The following is an 18,398-nucleotide window of genomic DNA, read 5'->3' on the forward strand; positions in this document are numbered from 1 at the left end:
TCTAAAAATGTTTAGGATCTTACAAACTTGTTAACATTAGAGGTCCTGTCGGTCCTTTCGTAAGGCACAAACCCTTTTATTTTCAAGGCTGAGACATTAGAAACCAAACAATCGGTCTTGTAAAGTTATTGCTACCTATTAGCAGCACAACTCCAACTTATTTTCAGGGTTTTTAGAGACTTGATTTTCAGAATGCAGTTCCAATAAGAGCCTGGAGGCACTTCCATGGTGAATCTGTATTATACCAAACCTATTTTTGCATACCTGTAGTTATTGTGTACTATATGCTGTGTTGTTCACAATAGCTTGAAAAAGGGGGGGGCTCATCTTTAATTCAGGGCTGGCTTTCTCACACAGAGATAAATCCTCTTCCCACTTATATGGGGAGGAAAAAAGCCTCCACATATTCATCTCCCCATTCAGCAATTATTGAGCTACCTGTATCGTCTGCAATTTCAGAAAAGGTTTCAATTTTATGTTTCTGTCAGGCATTTAGGCCATGCTCTTACCAAGAACAACACTGCGTTGATTAATCTGATCCTCTTCCACTTTCCAGCGTTCCAGCCCACAACATATGGCTGACAGACACTTGTCACGTTCATTTCCAAACAACCACGTTGTGTTCACAGCAGGTCACATCCTATTCAAATTACCACCACAGGAAACTCAACATTTTGTTGTGACTGTCTCCACGATGCAGCTTGATTCTATTAGAAAACCATTTTTAGCCCTCTGATTTAATTTACTCTCACATTTGTCGGCGTGAATATCCGCAAATAACATCCACGCTAAAACACTGAATGTCAGCTGAGTGCCTCTGCATCGGTCTGACATAACTTGATATAAGCCGGTGCAACAGACACTGTGCCAGTGTCATTGTAAATCTGTCTACGTTCGCTTTGTGTGATCAAGTTGTTATTCCTTTGTGAGGACCTAACGGCATGAAAGGCCTGGTGTTCTCTGCATGAATCATTTAGATGAAAGCCTGAGGAGGAGGGGGAAAGGAGCATGAGGCACCTGATGTCAACTTTAATTAGAATCCAGTTTAGTCCGCGTTACCTTGACTTTGAAATCCCAGAATCCTGCAGGGGCAGTGGAGACAGTTCTCGGCTACAGGATGTGATTAGACTGGGTAATCTTGACGACTGCTCGATGCCACAGAAAACAACCGTGAAGAAGAGATAACTTTTACCCTGTTGAATGTTGTGAGAGCGCTGTATATTTCCATACGGCAAAGTTTCTCATCCGGTGCAGATGTGGCGCTCCGAAACAGCAATACCGGTAATTTTATACACTATTAATAAAAAAAGGCATCTGGAGCATTGATGTTCACTCAAGCAGATAATTATTGGTGTGTGGGGATTTACTCCTGATAGGAGTTATTTCACACTCAACGCTATATCATCCTGTTGCTTAAAGTCGCACCTTGATATTCATGGGAACCAAGCAGTGACTTCCAAGTGCAGAGAATGGAGCATGACTAGACTGTCTGAGTGTTTTGAATGAAATGTGTCTTAAGAACAAACCCATGGGAGACTCAATTCCCAGGACGTCCCTGGTGCATCATAAAAAGAAGTCAGGGCACATCATCATCACTCGTGTCTTATTTCTCACTGTTCTGCAGCCTGATGTGAGACATCAGAGCCTACAGCAGCGGCCCAGAGAGCCACTCAGAAGACTGACAGGAAATGTGATGCTGCTTGCTGCCATCTTGAAAATAATATGCCCACTTAGACAATCCCTTGTTGGGCAGGACACACTGTTTTAAAGGCTAGTTTGAATTGCCAAAGCCTGAGGCAAATACACCAAGACCTAAGGAGCATTTTATGTATTCATACAGGCACGTATGGCAGTCGCTGCTGCCTCGACAAATGGTGTAATTTCGGTACAATGGATGATGGACAGCACGCTGTAATTTGGCATCTGTTTTTTTTTTTCCTTTTTTTTTTTTTGCAGCACGATCCAAAGCTCGGATGGAGCCAACAGACCAGCATGTGCGAGGGCAGAAAACACAGCAGGGGAAACACTGAATGCAAGCCACGCAGACACCTAACGATCCACTATTGATCGTTAATCGAACCACACCTGTATTTACAGTACAGCGTCCTCTGTCTCATTAACGCTGAGCACGGTTGTCTCTCCTCATTAAAGTTAATTGAGCGAAATTCACACCCTGCATCATAATGAATTGGGATGGCAACTGCGAGTATGACAAGTCACAACAGGTAGCCCTGATGCAAGCTGACTTTGGTTGCCACTCGAAAATATGCTAAGCACGTGTGTCATTAAGAGTCACAGCCCACGTCTGAATTTGCTCCTAGTTGCACAGCGGGATTCTCTCAGAAGTCCTGTGAATATTGTTTTGATCGCTCCATTTATGATCTCAGGAAGTAATGAAAATACTTCGTTACTATACTTAAGAAGATATTTCAGGTATCTGGCCTCGAGTAGGTATTTTTCTGAGATCGTTTTGCTGTTGCTCCCTACACTTTAACGCAAATTTCTGTACTTTGTTCTCCTCACACTTTCAAAACAGGCTCAATACTTTGAAGGGACAATTACCCATTATCAACGCCGCCTTCCCAACATCACAGGACTGATTTCAGCCTATCAGTGAATGTCACGCACGGCAGACGCGGCAAGATGAAATGATGTAAATGACGTAATGAGTCGAAAATAAACAGAGAAAGGGGAGACTGGAATCAGAAGGGCGTCTTGCATCTGCAGAGACCCTGCAGACCTCTGTCTAGACTTTCTTATTTTTTTCTTTTCCTACCCAAAACATCAGTATTTCACAGCCTGGGATGAGACTCAACAATCAGCTATCTTTCTGGCGCTTTTACAAACATCACAGACAAATCCTACTGATTCTACCTTGAAGTCTATTAGTCTTTGTTTAATTATGTTAAAATTAAGTGAGGTTCAGTTAGTTTGCACAGAGATGGCCAGTAGAAATGTCTTTCCAAGAGATACCTTTTATTTTTTTATACTTCAAGTTCATTTTCAGAGCCTGTACTCTCTGACTTTAACTTTCTGAGTCATGAAGTCAAACCTGAACTTTAACTTTTACCAGTCTGGAAGTGTCCCTTCACAAACTTTCAGGAAAAGTCAAACTGTTATTTTCAAACTGAGGAGCTGGTAGTATCCTCAGAGGTATTTTCACCCCACAGATACTGTCTTATCAGAAAGATAAAATATTTGGCCACTGCCAGACACCTGTGCAGTGGACTTCACGCATTTTCTTGCACAGAGCGGCAGCGCCACGGTCGGTGAAAACACTGGATTTAAACATTGGTTGCGCCACAGGAAGCCTTTTTTATTTCTATGGGCAGAAAGCAGACATCTGTGAGATCACAAAAAAAAAAAAATGATGATGCAACCTGCTTCTGGATAATGGATAAAAACAAAATAACATTTGGACAGGGAATGCTACTCGACAGACTAAAGCGTAAGGAGATGCAAATGCTGAGGTAAAAGAAAGGACAGTTGTTTTAAAGTGACTCTGGAGCTGTCATCGTTGATTGCTACCGAAAATAATCACTGTTTCATTTTAATGATAATGGCATGGTGCTCAAAATTTCAACAGCAACTCGATTGGCAGATACTCACAATCACAGAGAATTCAGGAGAAACTTCGATTGCATAAATAAACTATCTTGGAGGGAAAAACAAGCTCTGCACTCCCGTTCAAAACATCACTAAGGTTGGCAGATTGTGGTGCAAATTGGTCAGATGCTGAGACACTTGAGGAAAACTATATATATATCTATATATAGATGGACATATCACATATATTTTTATCTCGTTGCATTGAATAAACAGACAAACAGTGCTTTTTTAAACAAAGCTGAATGAAACTGGAGAAGTAGAAAATGATGAAACAAGTGGACGGTCCAGGAAAAAACTTTAATTTTTCCAGAAGATGGATGACACCCTGCACAGCGGCCAGCGCTCGCCAACAGGGGCAGAGGCTGCAAAAGTAATGGCTGGTATCCCACTGTGATACTGCATCAAAGAGTTGTAAATACAGCGGCGTGTCCCTTTACCCATTCATCTGTGTGTGTAGACGCTCTTAGTTTTATATATCACACTACCTGTGTGTGAACAGAAAACGAGAGGAACTCCAGTTAATAATCTGGGCTGTCAGGCTGAAAGATGGTCTGAAGGGAGTGATTAAGATGTTTTCCGTTTAGATAATTATGATCAGAGGAATTGTTTGACATTTTGGGAATGCGATTATTTGCTTTCCCCCCCCCCCCCGAGAGATAGATGAGAGGATAGATAAGAAACGCTCATTTCTGTCTAGTAATTATGAAGCAATAGCAATGGTTTCGCATAAAGCCTGGTAACATGGGGAGGCTAGCCCGGCTCCAGATCCTCTTACCGGGACCTTTCACTTATAGACATTGCGTATTGGATTTGTTGCAAAAACACAATTTCCTGTTGTGTTTGTAGCAACAAAAAACAGATCTGGACATCTTGAAGGTATTTCATCTCAACATAAGCACAGTGTTGTCAAAACGTTCAACAGAAAATAAAGTTGCAACATAAAGAAATGTAAGGTTTAAAATGTTTGTGGCTTTTAGAAATGTACATTTACTGCATGTATTCTAGCAATGGGGTTGTTTGCCTGGAAATAACTGCTCCCAGCCAGAATTCGTGACCTCATGCCAGACTAGCTTCTGTAGCTCAATACAAATGTTGAAATTATGTCTGGTGAAAGGCCAGAAAGAAATATTTCTGGAGCATTTCTTTTCAGGACAATTCAGTCCAGCAGAACCAGACTGGCAGGGTTTTGAAATAATGGGATGTCGGAACTATGGGAAGTCCACGTTCCAGACTGGATTTTCAGTTGTGTTACAAAATGAATTTGAAAAGAGGTTTTCTTAAAGAGTCGCCAAGCTCCAGCTTCACTCTAGCTCTCAAAGTAAAACTGTCACTGGCAATTTTACACTTTGGTTTTGGTCTTCAATGCAAAGCTAAGCCCACCGTTTCCTGTCTCTAACTTCATATTTACCTTTAACATCTAAGAGTGGTGTTAATTTTAAGGGCCCTGACACACCAGGCCAACGGTCAGCTTTAGGTACAGCTGGTGAGCCTTGGCCCTAGTTTTCGGGGTGACATTAATCGGCCGTTGTAGGGGACTTTTTTGGTCAAGTGAGTGTTGGAGAAATCACTCTGATTGGCAGTTCAATTAAGCATATCCAAAAAAGAGAGGGAAAGCCCTTTGAGCCTGTCACTGTGGCAATGAGCCATGATTTCACCCATTTAGCACCGTCTCTTCATATTTTTTGCTTCCACCTCTTCGCCGGTGCCATTTGCAACTTTTTATCATATATTCTCGATTAATGTTGGCCATATTTGTGAGAGTGAAAAATGTGGCTTTATCAGAGTCTTCAGCTTTCTCTTTTTGTCCGTCAGCTGTAGTCTCTGCTCTTTTTTGGGTGAGCCATCGGCGACACACAAACGTGGGCCTTCAGCTCCTAGTTGTTTGATGTCGGCCTGGTTTTTTGGGGCCCTAAAGCGAAAGTTTGGCTTCAAGCTGCATCCATATCACTTTGATTCCGCCTGTGAGGGCAGTGGCAAGGATGAACTCGCATTAGCTACAGGAACAATGACTTTAATGAAATTTTCATCACATATCAATAGATGGCTTCATATGTACAATATCATCGTTTGAATGATTTGACACAAATAAGGCATTTCAAGTATCGAAAACAACCTACTGGCATCACATTTTTGGTGAATCAATCAGTTTCAGGGTAGCTGACATGTTACCAAGTTTGACTGGTAAAGCCATTTAAGAGGTGGTCAAAGGCATACAAGTACCGTACAAACAAATGGTAAAATATACAGTATCAAGACACACAAGCTGTATTTGTAAAACACGTCTCCCCCACAATGCATCTGTTTTACCCCAGCGTCGCCGCCTCTGTGAACTTTGGCTGTGTTGGGCTTCATGGGTAACAAGAGGGAAAGATGAAGACGGCATTCAGGGACTCGAATGATCGTTTTTCACCACCGACATAAACAGGAGTTCATGTGCACGAGAAGAGGACAAACAATTTATGTACAGTATTTTTCCCCACACGATATCAAAAAAAAAAAAAAAAAAAGAAAAACCTGAGGGCTGTCAACTACTGTACTCGCTCCGGCTGTGTCCTTTGTCGTATCCGTCTCCCGTTTCGTGCCTCACAGCGAAACATCTGTCTCACTAATGTCTGAGCGGGGCCGTCGGAGGCTCTCCTGATATTAATCCAAACGCACAGACATTGGCGCTCCATCTCGGAAGTTGGAAAGAAACGATGGAAATATATTCATTATAAGGTTGTGATGAAGTCCCCCGCAGGCAGCTCGGAGCGCTGGTATTTTCAGCAGCCTTGAGCAGGATGTGCTTTATGTATTCTACATCTTCTTTCTTTTTTTTTCTTTTTTTTTTTTTTTTTACACTTTAATCTGAGAAGTGTTCACATTTCTTAAAGCAACAATAGGTTCATTGTTTTTTGTGGTAATTGGTCCTGTGACAGTGCTGCAACAAGAGAGAGAGAGAGGATAATGTGAATATCACAGATATGAATTAAAAAAAAAAAAAAAAAAAGTTGTGTTTTGCCCCTCCACAGAGCTCGGCAATTAAATCAGTCGAGATAATTTAATTAGCATTCAAAATGTCGCAGGATAAATGAAGAGGCTGACCTGCAGATTAACCTTTGCTCCCGAGGCGTTCCCTTGCATCCTTTTGGCAAAGTGTTAATATGTTGATGTTGTGTATGGCTGAGTGTTCTGACGGGGAGGAAGAAGAAGGGAAATTGAGGGGTTAGACCGCGGTGTTAACAAGTGCAAATTGCAGCGAAATTCAATCTCAATAAGCATGCTGTTTTGTTGGCGCCAGAGCGAGCGTTCGCAGCGCTGTGCATCTCCCCTCCCACTGTTCTCCCGCTGTAACTCCTTGTGTTCCGGCGGTCAAGAGAGGTTATCTTACCCTTGTGGTTTTGATCTTGTTGCCGGCGTAGCACATCCAGCCCGAGTTGTCAGGGAGCGTCTTGCATTCTTCTCCCTCCAGGCAAGGCTCCATCTCACACCACCACTTCCCAATTACTATGGATGCTACAGGCAACAAAGAAGATGAAGAAAAAAAAAGATAGTGATGCAGGTAATGTTCACCCCAACACAGTGCAGAACCAGATAGCAGAGCTGACAGTTAACAGATGGATGACTGTTCGGTTGGGGTGTAGATTTATAATCATGTGCCATGTCAAAGGTGGCGGCAAGGAACTTGGCTACATGTGTCGCCTGTGCTTCAGAGAACTTGTTGTTTCTTCCAGTGTGGTTTCTTTAATTGCTGCAGTCATAAATCAGTGTTGATTTCGTTAATGAAAAAACATAATAAATGTTCCTCAACTACCTTTTTTCCCTGATGAAGTCAGGATGACGCTGAGCTAAAAATAGATGTTTTGGTAATAAAAACTACGCCGAAATGCATGTTTTGTTTTTTGTTGACGAATGATGAATGAAAGGCTTTTTTTTTATGGGGGGGGGGGGGCGTTAAGACCGTCTGTCAGAAAATAAACAATACATCCCTGTCACTGACTGACGTGTGCTGCGTTCCCAGAATCCCAGGCGATGCCTCCCAAACTGACAGCGAGTTAGTGACAACCTGATAGCTATTGGTCCGCAAAAAGGACAGAACAGACGCACGGTAGCACACTGTTTATCATTTGGCATAAACGGAAGACACAATGTTGTAAATGGAGACTGAGGGATGACCTGTTGCTTCAGGCCTCCATAAATATGTAGGATCTGGCCCAGATGGGCAGAGCAGTGAGATCTGTGACCCTCTCAACGTTGTTTTTAAATGTTTGTGTTTAACCTCATCTAGTTAGGTGAAAGGTGATATTCAGCCCTGTATGACAGTTTCAGTAGCTTTATAAGAAGTTTTTTCTGCTGGAAGACTTTGAGGTCTTCTCTGCATCTATTTTGAGTTTTGTACATGTATTGTTTTCAGGTATTTAAAATAATATTTTCACATTTCAGCTGCAGTTTCGTTAGATTTCAGCTATAAAGCTACCTGGTTAGGTTTTGCAAAGGGTCGTAGATTATATGAATAAAACAGGATAGGCGCAGCAATCATCATCAAAGATAAAACAGATTTCTGTTTCAAGTGAAATTAAGAATTAAAATCTCTTTTTTTTTCAAATCAATGTTACATCGCTTGTAAAATAATGATGTGATCAGACACCTAATGGGAGCTGACGAGACTGTGCATCAGGCACACAGCACTCTGTGTTTAGGGAGTCCCATGTTGCTACAGATTAAGTGGGAAGAATACAAATAACCTGAGGAGACACTCAATGTCATACCACCCTGCTATTAATGCCACAGTGACGCTAACTTACTGTAAATACTAGTGTTGGCAAAGCACATATATTTGCTAGTGTTATGTCAGCGTTACTGGGCAGTTAGCTGCGTCAACTTCTGTAAACACTTGGCTCAGCCTGTCTCAGTCAAAATAATGAATGAGTGAGTCTGGCCTCCAGGCTAACATCAGTTTGTTAGCTTTAAAGCTCAATAGTGAAACATGCAGGGCTTTACAATTAAAATTATAACTTGTCGGAGACAAATAAACGCTTCAGTCGGACAAATTAATTAATCTTATTTGATCCTGAAGTACAACATAAGGAGAAATTGTGTCTAAATGTGCATCATGCGTTGCTGCTGTGATGCTTACAGCCTGCAAGTTCATTTATCATTATTACTTGGACAAGAATTAGCTGTAATTGTAATCACAGTGCATCAAGTGTAAAGGCAGCTCTGAACACAGCATGCGTCGTGTATGATTTCTGAGCAAACTTTTTTTTTTTTTTTACATTAACAGACTAATTGTTTCAGCGCTTGAGGGACTTTAATTATAGTATTCGTAAGCACATTCCACACGACCGCCTGATCAAACTGTCTGACACATCGGTGAAGACATCGGCAAACATGAAGCTGCTGATTATGCAGAGACTATTTAGTCTCATTAAACGAGTTTATGGAGAGAAAACATGTTGATTACAAGGGGACCAAAATGTACGACTTCTTCTTTTTTTGTCAACTACAACTGTAAAGGGCAAAAAAAAGACTAAAAAAATGTGATTAAAACTAGTAAGCATTCATCTAAAGACCATGACTAAATCTAAAACAGCTGCCAGAATGAAACACTGTTACACATGAATGCAGAGGGGTTGGACTGAGGCATTTTATTGAGTGAGTAGATCGGTAGGTGTGACTGTGGCTTGACTTAAAAGCACGCCACATATCTGCCATCAGGGGAGAAAATTGCCTTAAATACAGGGTAAGTAGACAGTAAATGGTTGTAATGTGCGACAGAGGAAAAGAGTCTGTCAGAGCTGACATCCAGAGACCTCAAATACCCCCTGTCTGCCCGGAGATTGCAGCAATATTAGCAAAAGGATTTAAGATAAAAGCTGCAGGTGAGAGTTTTTTTTTCCTGAAGCCAATATACGTTTTTGTAACCGTCAGTCTTCAAATCTATTTTCTCACAAAGTATTGCTGACGTTTGTCAAGCGTTCAGACATGAAATATCGACATGGTACATCGACAACAGCCATTTTCCTCTGCAGCTCTTTGCTTTATGTTAGCCTTAATTTCTTGACTCTCCCCTATGGTGTGATACATTCGGTGTTTTGCATTGGACGGTATGCAGTTGGAGTAAAGCTTTCCCCTGCAGACACCTTCTGCCGCCTGTCAGTGGCCGTTATTTGAATGTGACATTATCCCAGGTAACGTTAATCTTATCCGGGACAAGGTATTATATGGGAGACTTAAGCTTTTATATGAACAAATCTCTGTATCTTTACAAAAACAGAACAGTTTTTCTTTTTTTTTTTTTTTTGCCTGACAGGATTTTTTTGATTTTCACTAACACAGCACATGTTTAGTTGAGTTAAATCTGAGAATATTGGAGTCTTTTTCCTGCAGTGCAAGGGATTTCAAAGCAAATATCTCATCTCATGCAGCCTTTAGCTGTAAAACCTGATATGTTCACTCTGCATCCGCGAAAATACTCACCATCGACACATGAAGGTCTGTTTCTGGTGGTTCCAGCCACCTTCCCTGGCAGACAGGAACACTTGACTGTCTGTGACCGCTCCTCTATACGATTCTTATTACAGCATCTGTGAGCAGCGATTACTTCACATGTGCCCCCCTCTGATAAGGAAGAAGAAGAAACGGAAAAGAAAAGACGTTAAGTCTACATCTCAGGGCTGATCAGACATAGACACATTTTGTCACATCTGAACGCGTCACTGCACGGACATTATCTCCGGCTGAAGACAGACAGTCGTTAGTGGTGGAAAGTAAATAAGTACATTTACTGAAGCACTTGTACTTCCATTTATGCTACATGTCAGAAAGAATTATATTACTTTTACTCCACTAACTACAAGCTGGAATGATTAGTCGAGTTGTAGTCTGTAACTTTTTTTTTTTGTCACATTTGCTAAAACTGTCTCTATGATCTGACAGTAGAATAAGATGCAGGTCAGCTGTGTAAGAATCCACTGTCCGTGGCTCCACCCAGTCACTGTAATTTCATTTGCAAGAATCCACTGCTCCTGGGTGAACACAACCAATCAGAGCCAAGGGGAGTGTCTGGGAAGTGTCAATCATTCTCGCATATACTGCTGGCAGTGCCCCTCCCCCGCACAGGTGCAGTGCTGGCTCTTACCTGGTCAGATATGTTCATGCCCAAACTGTAAACAATGGCGGCGAACAGACAAGAACAACAGAGACAAAAAATGCCCCACTATTAAAAAAGATGACTGATGAAGAAAGCAGTGTGAAAAGAAAGAATTGGACCGAGCCAGAGAGACAACAAGGATACATTTCAGAGCATCATTTCAGAGGTGGAGGGAGCTGCAGGATTTGTGAGGACTCAAGAGAGTTGGACGCTTCTCTGCTGGACAGGTAAGGACCCCTGCTTTATATATATATCATATTCTGTGTTTTAACCACAAGGCTATGGTGGTGGCGGCTACAGTAATACTCACAGTAGCGCATATGGCTGATGTTGCAGTTGAGCTACCTAGCTTGTTGGTAAATCTAGCTTGTTAGCTTGTATGCTAACCCTGGTGTTTATCTTTGTCTTTATGGTTAGCAAAAGTGTCTTTCAAGTGACCGGGCAGTTGTAATGTTAGTTTGTGTTCAGGATGCTCTGAAGTGGTTGAGAGAAATAACGTTACTCATGCTTCAGAAAGTCAGCATGGTGTCAATGATCACCTGAATCATTACCTGGTAACTCCATCTAAGTTACCGCGATGTGAGGAATGTTGTTTGTTACTCGGGTTACTACAGTGACTCTTCATGAGGCACTTGTCATTGTAATGTAGTTGTATTGATCAGAAATAGAACAGTCAGAGCTTATTATTTTGTCATCTTTTTTTAATGTGCCGGTTGCCTGCTCATGCAGGACGGGCTCCTCTGTGTGGGGGGCTTTGCAGGCAGGGCTGCAGGGCAGCAGAGGAAGTAGGAGGGACCTGCTCATTCAAATATTTTGGCTTAGTCCACTTTATTCTCAAGACTCCGGACTGCAGCTTTAATCATTATATGAAAATGTATTGACACTTCAGTGATAGTTATCTGCTTCTCGTGGTTGATACCAATAAGGTAAGTGATTATTTCATATTTCTGTTTTCAAAAACAAATCCATGTAGCGTTAGCTTTCTGACATATGATCTGGTATTTGCCTGGAAGTTATTGCAGCTACATGTTTACGGACGAGGTAATGGATTAAAGTTTTATTCACAATATGTCGATAAACATTATGTCATTTCATATTAATGAAATAGACACAAGTAACATAAGGCAAAGTAACATTACTCATTCACGGATGAATCATCTGGCATTTTTGTCTGTTTCCCTGGGAGTTATTGCAAATATGGGGTGTGAAGGAGATACAGCGCCGCTGACCATCGACCAAAAGAAACACACTGCTGCCTTGAATGAAGTCACAGATGTTCTGGTAGAACACATTTGGAAGCATCTGAGATAATGTTAGTTCACATCTGGCCTATTATCCAATATATCCTCTAAAAGTGAAGATTAGAGAAAGTTCAAAACATTGAAACAAATGTGTCGCAGAACTAGTTTTTTTTTCTTTCACTGAGAATCTCACAACCCCTCAGATTTATCTTAGAGAGAACCACTGAACTGAACCAAATGGAACCAGCTTGTCGACACACTACAAAAGTAAAATGCTGCTCACACACTGATGCATTGGTACAATTTCATAACCGTCAGATACATCAATACCTCTTAGAGTGGAAATAATATGGCCAAACTAGGACTTCTGCTTTGTCACTATAAACACATTTAACTGATAACTCTTCAGTAGGGTTTTGAATGAAAGACTGTTATGTGAAGAGGAGTTTTTTCATTGTATTGTAAGACTTCCCCCATCACTGACAGTCAGATTCACGTTTCAGCTCCTGATTTTGAATAATTGAAAACAAACCTCAAATTTGCCTTCATGGCTCGCACCTCATGCTTAATCTTAAACCGCCATAAATTCTTTATCCTCCCAGGTTAATTTTAAAGAGGACTATAACGATAAAAACATCACACGAGTCCGCTGTAAACAAGAATAATTGAGCTTTACATGCTTTTAGCAAAGTGAGGACCCCGCAGCTCGTTGAATGTGAAATGATGATGAAGAGTTGTGTGAGAGCGGGCAGAAAAACAGACATCTTGTCGCAGGAGGGGAGACCTGCTTCAGGGTTATCATGAATATGAACAGTGTCTCCACCATGCAATTATAACCAAACGGCTGCCTCCGCCCCGAAGCATGAGAGGACTGGACCGAGCGGACTCGACCCACCTCAACCGCTGGCCTCTCCCACCCACTGCGCTCAGACTCTCCACATATGAGAGGTGTGCAGCAAAGGACCATCTGACAATTACACCCGTCAGCATGACACAAGATCAAGGAGGTTGTAGAGAGAAAGAGCGGTGAGAGGGGGCAAAAGTATCCAGTATTTTGCCAGCAAAGTGATTTGAAGTAATGTTTGACAATGAGCTGTGGGTATGTGGAATGCGGCTTGATTTGCATATATCACTTCACTACATTTGAATTTTTCGGTTTGTGAGGCAGTCCCGACCCAGAGAAGGCTTTTAGAATGGCCGTGGACACTGTAGAGTTCAGAGAATGCCAAAAAAAAAAAAAAATGCCAAGACGATAAATTATTGTTTATATCAGCATTCCCTTATTTAAGCATATAAGAATATAAACAATACACACAATAACATAGCTGAATAAGCAGCATAATGCCTCTCTCAAGTTGATTTCTGTTATTTGCACACAAAGTGCCCAAGACAACAAAAGCAGAGTTGCAGCAAACATTTCAGTATAATTATTTTGCTATTTTGTAGCTTGGTAAAGCAAACAAACTGTAAAAGTAACATTTTTCATAACTAATTAGTCAAAATCAGCATAAATAGAGGACATTTTAGTAAAAAAAAAAAAAAAAAACAAGTACGTCCCTTATGCATGGAATCCCTGAGGGGCTTTTTGTGGCGATCAATTCGCTAAATCTCGTTTTAATTATTTTCTCTCATGACTTGTGATCTGGTATGAAAAAAAAGTTCTTGCTAGGATAATCTTTAAAAGTTTTTTTGTGAAAAAAGGATTTTTCATGAGGAAAAATGAATGTGTGAGACGAAGTAATTTTATTTTTCATATCTTTTTTGAAAGCATGCTTTGTTTGTAAAATGTCAGAAAGAGTAGCAGCATATTGATTACTTGTTTTATCAGGCCAAAACTCAAGGACATCAACTTTTCATTTGTAACAGAAGAAAAGCAATGACTTCACAACAAACGATCGATTGACGAAATTGTTGCCAAACAATTTTTAGGCCGATCAACTTGTTGATTCAAAAACAATTCCAAAATATATTATGATTTGTTATGTGTTCTTTTACAAAAGTAAAAGTAAAGTTGTAGCTTTAAATCTCAAATCTCAACAGGTCATTTGATGTGGACGCTGCAGTTTTTCAGTTGATATAGCTGCATTATATGGATTATTTTTCCGACGCGCAACTTCAAACTAGCTGAACGAAGCCATTAAATAGTTGAAATTCTAAAAAGAGGACAGAGAGAGAAGGAGAGAGAGAGAGAGAGAGAGAGAGAGAGTTGTGTGTCAATTTCTGGATATAATTGAGCCATCATGTGAGCGCCTGAGGGGATTAATCAACACAGCCCCACTTGACCTGCTGGATAGAAGTAGATCAGTGGCCTCATCTCACACTTGATTCTTTCATTTCTAACACGTTGCTTTATAGAAAAAAATAAATAAAAAAGATCATCATCTTCTTTTATGAGCATTTAAACCTGGGTAGAAGTCAGAATTAGATTGTGATGAGGTTGTTTGCACTTCATTCAGGATTCAGAGTTTTACTCCTGAGTGCTTCTAAAGTAATATGTGCAGTGCCTAATTTGAATCTGCCGGAGTAAATGACAAGTATTAATTAAACTGAAATAATGTCAAGCTGTTGATTGGGCAAAGTGAATTTTAACAAACTAAATTAACAGCCGGATGTCGGTGCAGGGGGCAGGAAAAACAATAATCGAGAAAAAGCTTGTCTTTCTCCTGCTTCTCGTCAAAGTGAGTTGAGTTTTCTTGGGGTTATCGTGACCCCTGGCCCTGTATTTCAGAAAACATCAACAGCCTTTGGTTTAAATGAAAAATATCCAGATCTTGTACGCCGGTCTGGGAGAATGTTGCCGGCTGTCTGATGCACTCAACAAAAGGGCATGTCTGCACAACGTTAATCGTGATGTACCAGTGGAAGCAGTGGGGCATCATTTGAAAACAACAGCCCACAGGGGTTTGTTCTTCTTAATGCATCTCCTTAATTGCATAAGACAGCCCCAGATTTCCTCTTTGATCTATTAAAAACACACCACTCAACAGAATTAACTTGCATTGCTCGTTGCTCGCAGACAGCGCAAAGAATCGGGGATACTCTATATTTGGAAATCATCACCTCAGAAGAATACATTAAAATCAAATAAAAATGCAAATCAGAGTGGTATTTCCAGCTGGCAGGTGTAGTGGGTACCTTTAAACAAAAGCTATGCAACGCCGATGAGCACTCTTCAAGTTCAACCCATGGTTTCCGCCCATGAGTACAACACGCTGCACGCTCCCAGACCCCATCTTTTTGCATTATAAATATTTCAGACGGAGATGGAGAATAACATGGCTGGAGATGAACGCTCTCATCAGGTGAAGGCTGGAGCCATGCAAGGGTATAATTGTTTTCTGTATTTCCATTTCCCCCCATTATTAGCGACTAGGAACAAAGTCAGTCTCCCAAATGACAAACAGCTTCAGGCTGTGAGAGCATGTGTGTGTGTGTGGATTGGTTGGTTGGTTGGTTCATGTGTGTGTGTGTGTGTGTGTGTGTGTGTGTGTGTGTGTGTGTGTGTGTGTGTGTGTGTGTGTGTGTGCGCGTGTGTGTGCTGGTGTGTGTGCTGGTGTTGTCTCTAGCAGCAACAGATTGATTGACAGGTAACAAGGGTCAGAGTGAAATTGTCATTTGTGGGATCAGAGGTCACGCGGGAGCAGAGGGTCTCAGCTGGAACTGCTCTGTTTTCTGTTGTCATGCTCGGTGCCCCTTTCTCTTCATTACTCCGAGCTGTGAAAACGAGGTGACCACCTACAACCTGCACACAGCAGGGCACGGCTCATTTATAGGCCTGGAGGAACTGGAGAAGTCATAACTTTGAGAGATATGAGGTTGAGGTTCTGTTGTAGTGTATAGGATCAATTTGTCCTTGTTTCCTGTGTTTTTGTTGGTCAGTTTTCTTGCTTAAGAAGAAAAATTATAGTGAACCTTTAATGAATTGATGTCAAGTGTTGTCAATGCACCTCCTCTCCTTCAGATTATATTTTCTATATGATGATGTGACAGCGTCGTCCGGATGATCCAGTTATGTGTCGGGAGCAAAATCCCTTTTTGTTAGAGTTCGGAAAAGATCATATTATGCCTGCTTTGTCTGTCTCAAACATGGCTGGAGATGTGCCATGGTCAAACACACTGGGGACATCCTGACTTCTTGTAAAATAGAGTCTGCTTTTTGTTGCCACAAACACAGCCGGGGTCCCTTTGCCAATATGCAGTTGTGTCACGCGTACAAATGTTACAGAATGCCCTGGTGATATCCAAAATATTGTCCAATACACAAAATGCAAATATTGTATTTGTATTTTATGTTAACTGGTGCTATGAGTAGAATGAATAAAGCACTTAGTGGTTAATATGCTTTCCACATACAACAATTTTAAATAACAGAATAATACTAAAAACAGGTGAGAACACTATAATAGATTAAAAATAGAATTAAAATACACTTGGACTAGTTCCTGTTGGCTGAAGAATCACAGGTCTGTTTGACATTCAATATTATGTATTGGGAATATCACATTTGAAGGCAAATATCATAATATTTGACAATATCTAGCTTCGTGCCAACTGATCACTGGCTCAGCAGATGTATCACCTTTATCTGACAGCTCCAGTTAATGCTTGCAGATTTTGCATGACATCTAGAAGGGCACTGAGTCAAGTGCATACCTTTGCCAAGGCCCAACACTACCCTTTAATACAATCAAACCTAACCAATGTCAAACTCTACATTTAAAACCAGCTATGAACTCTTAATAGTTGCAGACCAAATCTAGGATCCACACCTAAATAAGCCCGATTTTCTTTCATCATGATCCATACAGTACTTACTTAGAAAGTAACAAGGATGTCAGAAAACAGTCTTTCTTGCAGTGTTAAAGAAAGTTTCCTGATCTGCGCCAAAAGGTTATGCAGTCTATTTTGTGTCTAGACCCAAACATCATCGTCAAGGTGGCGAAAGTAAAAACATGATCTGCACAAGTGTGATTGGTTCTCAGAGCAGGTCCTTGCAAGAGGGTTGCAGAGGGTTCCAGCAAAGAGGATAAAAAAAAAATGTTTTTTCACTACAGTTCTCAAACATAACTGACACAATGACAGAATGGGTGAGTGTTGTCCATGGAACTTATATACTTTTAGTAGTAAAACATTTAAAAGCCCAGTTCAAAATCTTATGAAAAAGGGCCTGTGGCCTGACTTAGAGTTAGTTTAGGGTCATTGGGGTTTTAGTTCAAGGGCTCTTGAACTTTTGAAAATTAAAATTGTATAAAATATTTAATTAAGCTCCACCTCTTTATGCATAAAAAAGTCTCCTTATTATTAAGTATTTTTACTTAATATTTTAGTCCTACAGCCTTTATTTTGTTTTTGTTGCAAAACAGTCATTGTTTTAGTTTTTAGTTTTCATCGCCATGTGTCATGGTTCACTTTCAGCTTCCTCCCTTTGTCTGTTTTCCTGCCCTTTTTTGTACTCACCTGTGTCTCACTGGCTCATCACCCCCTGTGTATTTAAGCCAGAGTTTGGGTTTGTCCCTATGTTGCCCGGTCCTGTCTCCTCATTGCATTTTCCTGCATTTGCTTCCTAATTCCTTGTGTTATTCTGGTTTTGACTTTATTTTGTTTTCTGCTCTTGGATTTCTCTCATTTGTTGTCTACCTTTTGTTGTTTATGTTTTGGATTTTAACTCCCTTTTATTTTCTGTCTGCCTGCCTCTCTGTCTGTGTTTGGGTTCCCTGTGTGTCAACTTCACAACAATTAGTTTCATGTATCAATAAAATCAAATCATTCATTATTCTAGTGCAGCAACATCCCTTCAAGAACCGTCAGTTCAGTAGACAGGCTCATTCAAAATTTAAAAGGTTGGAATTAACTGGTTGAAATACTAAAATCTTACAGATTTATTGAGTTGTTATGTGAAAATAAGGTTTTTAAGACCCAGTTGTAGTCAGAAAAGTCTCTAGACTTTGAGTTTTGCAGTGTTTGAGCTGCACAACAGTGTATAACAGAGTCTATATACTCTGGAGCCTGGCAGTGTCCTTCAGAACTGGCTTGACAATGCTTATTGTCCTCACATGTACTGTTGTGCCATTCACCTTCACATTCTTCTGCATGATACACCCAGTCTGCTGAAACATCCTCTTCATCCTTAGACCACCAGTTTTACTTGCAACAGAAAAATGCTACTTAATAAAAAAAAATTGTAAAACTACACAATGGATAAACTTACTGTACCTTTAAAGGTCCTATATTGTACGAAAAGTCTTTACAAGCAATCAGGACTTTTGTGAGGTTCGGATGTCCATGCCTCAAACACAGCTGTGGTGGCTAAAACACTGGCAGAGCTGATGCAGAAACATGGTGGGCGGTGCCTGCTTAGGCCTGTGAGAGCCGATCAATCAGTGCAGACTGGGCTTTTTTGTTTGGGAGTGGGTGTT

The 18,398-nt window shown here is 40.8% G+C and overlaps 2 protein-coding genes across 5 annotated transcripts in view; one reads left to right on the forward strand and one right to left on the reverse strand.

The window, feature by feature from the left end:
* Positions 1-6,448: 6,448 nt before the first annotated feature.
* The window catches only part of LOC119023320 (chemokine-like protein TAFA-1), a 35,652-nt gene continuing 23,702 nt past the window's right edge, over positions 6,449-18,398 (reverse strand). For all 4 annotated transcript variants that reach the window (XM_037105159.1, XM_037105160.1, XM_037105161.1 and 1 more), the window contains 4 exons: positions 10,069-10,209; positions 6,980-7,104; positions 6,694-6,780; positions 6,449-6,529 (listed from right to left, as the gene is read on the reverse strand). In XM_037105159.1, the coding sequence (XP_036961054.1) occupies positions 6,748-6,780; positions 6,980-7,104; positions 10,069-10,209 (299 nt within the window). In that variant the 3' untranslated portion in view covers positions 6,449-6,529; positions 6,694-6,747. The remainder of the gene's footprint in view (positions 6,530-6,693; positions 6,781-6,979; positions 7,105-10,068; positions 10,210-18,398) is intronic.
* Positions 10,725-18,398, forward strand: part of LOC119023317 (calcium-independent phospholipase A2-gamma-like) — a 64,320-nt gene continuing 56,646 nt past the window's right edge. Inside the window, exon 1 of the mRNA XM_037105155.1 lies at positions 10,725-10,968. The gene's annotated coding sequence lies outside the window, so the exon portion shown is untranslated. The remainder of the gene's footprint in view (positions 10,969-18,398) is intronic.

The sequence above is a fragment of the Acanthopagrus latus genome, chromosome 7, assembly GCF_904848185.1.
Source record: "Acanthopagrus latus isolate v.2019 chromosome 7, fAcaLat1.1, whole genome shotgun sequence".
NCBI classification, from domain to species: Eukaryota; Metazoa; Chordata; class Actinopteri; order Spariformes; family Sparidae; genus Acanthopagrus; species Acanthopagrus latus.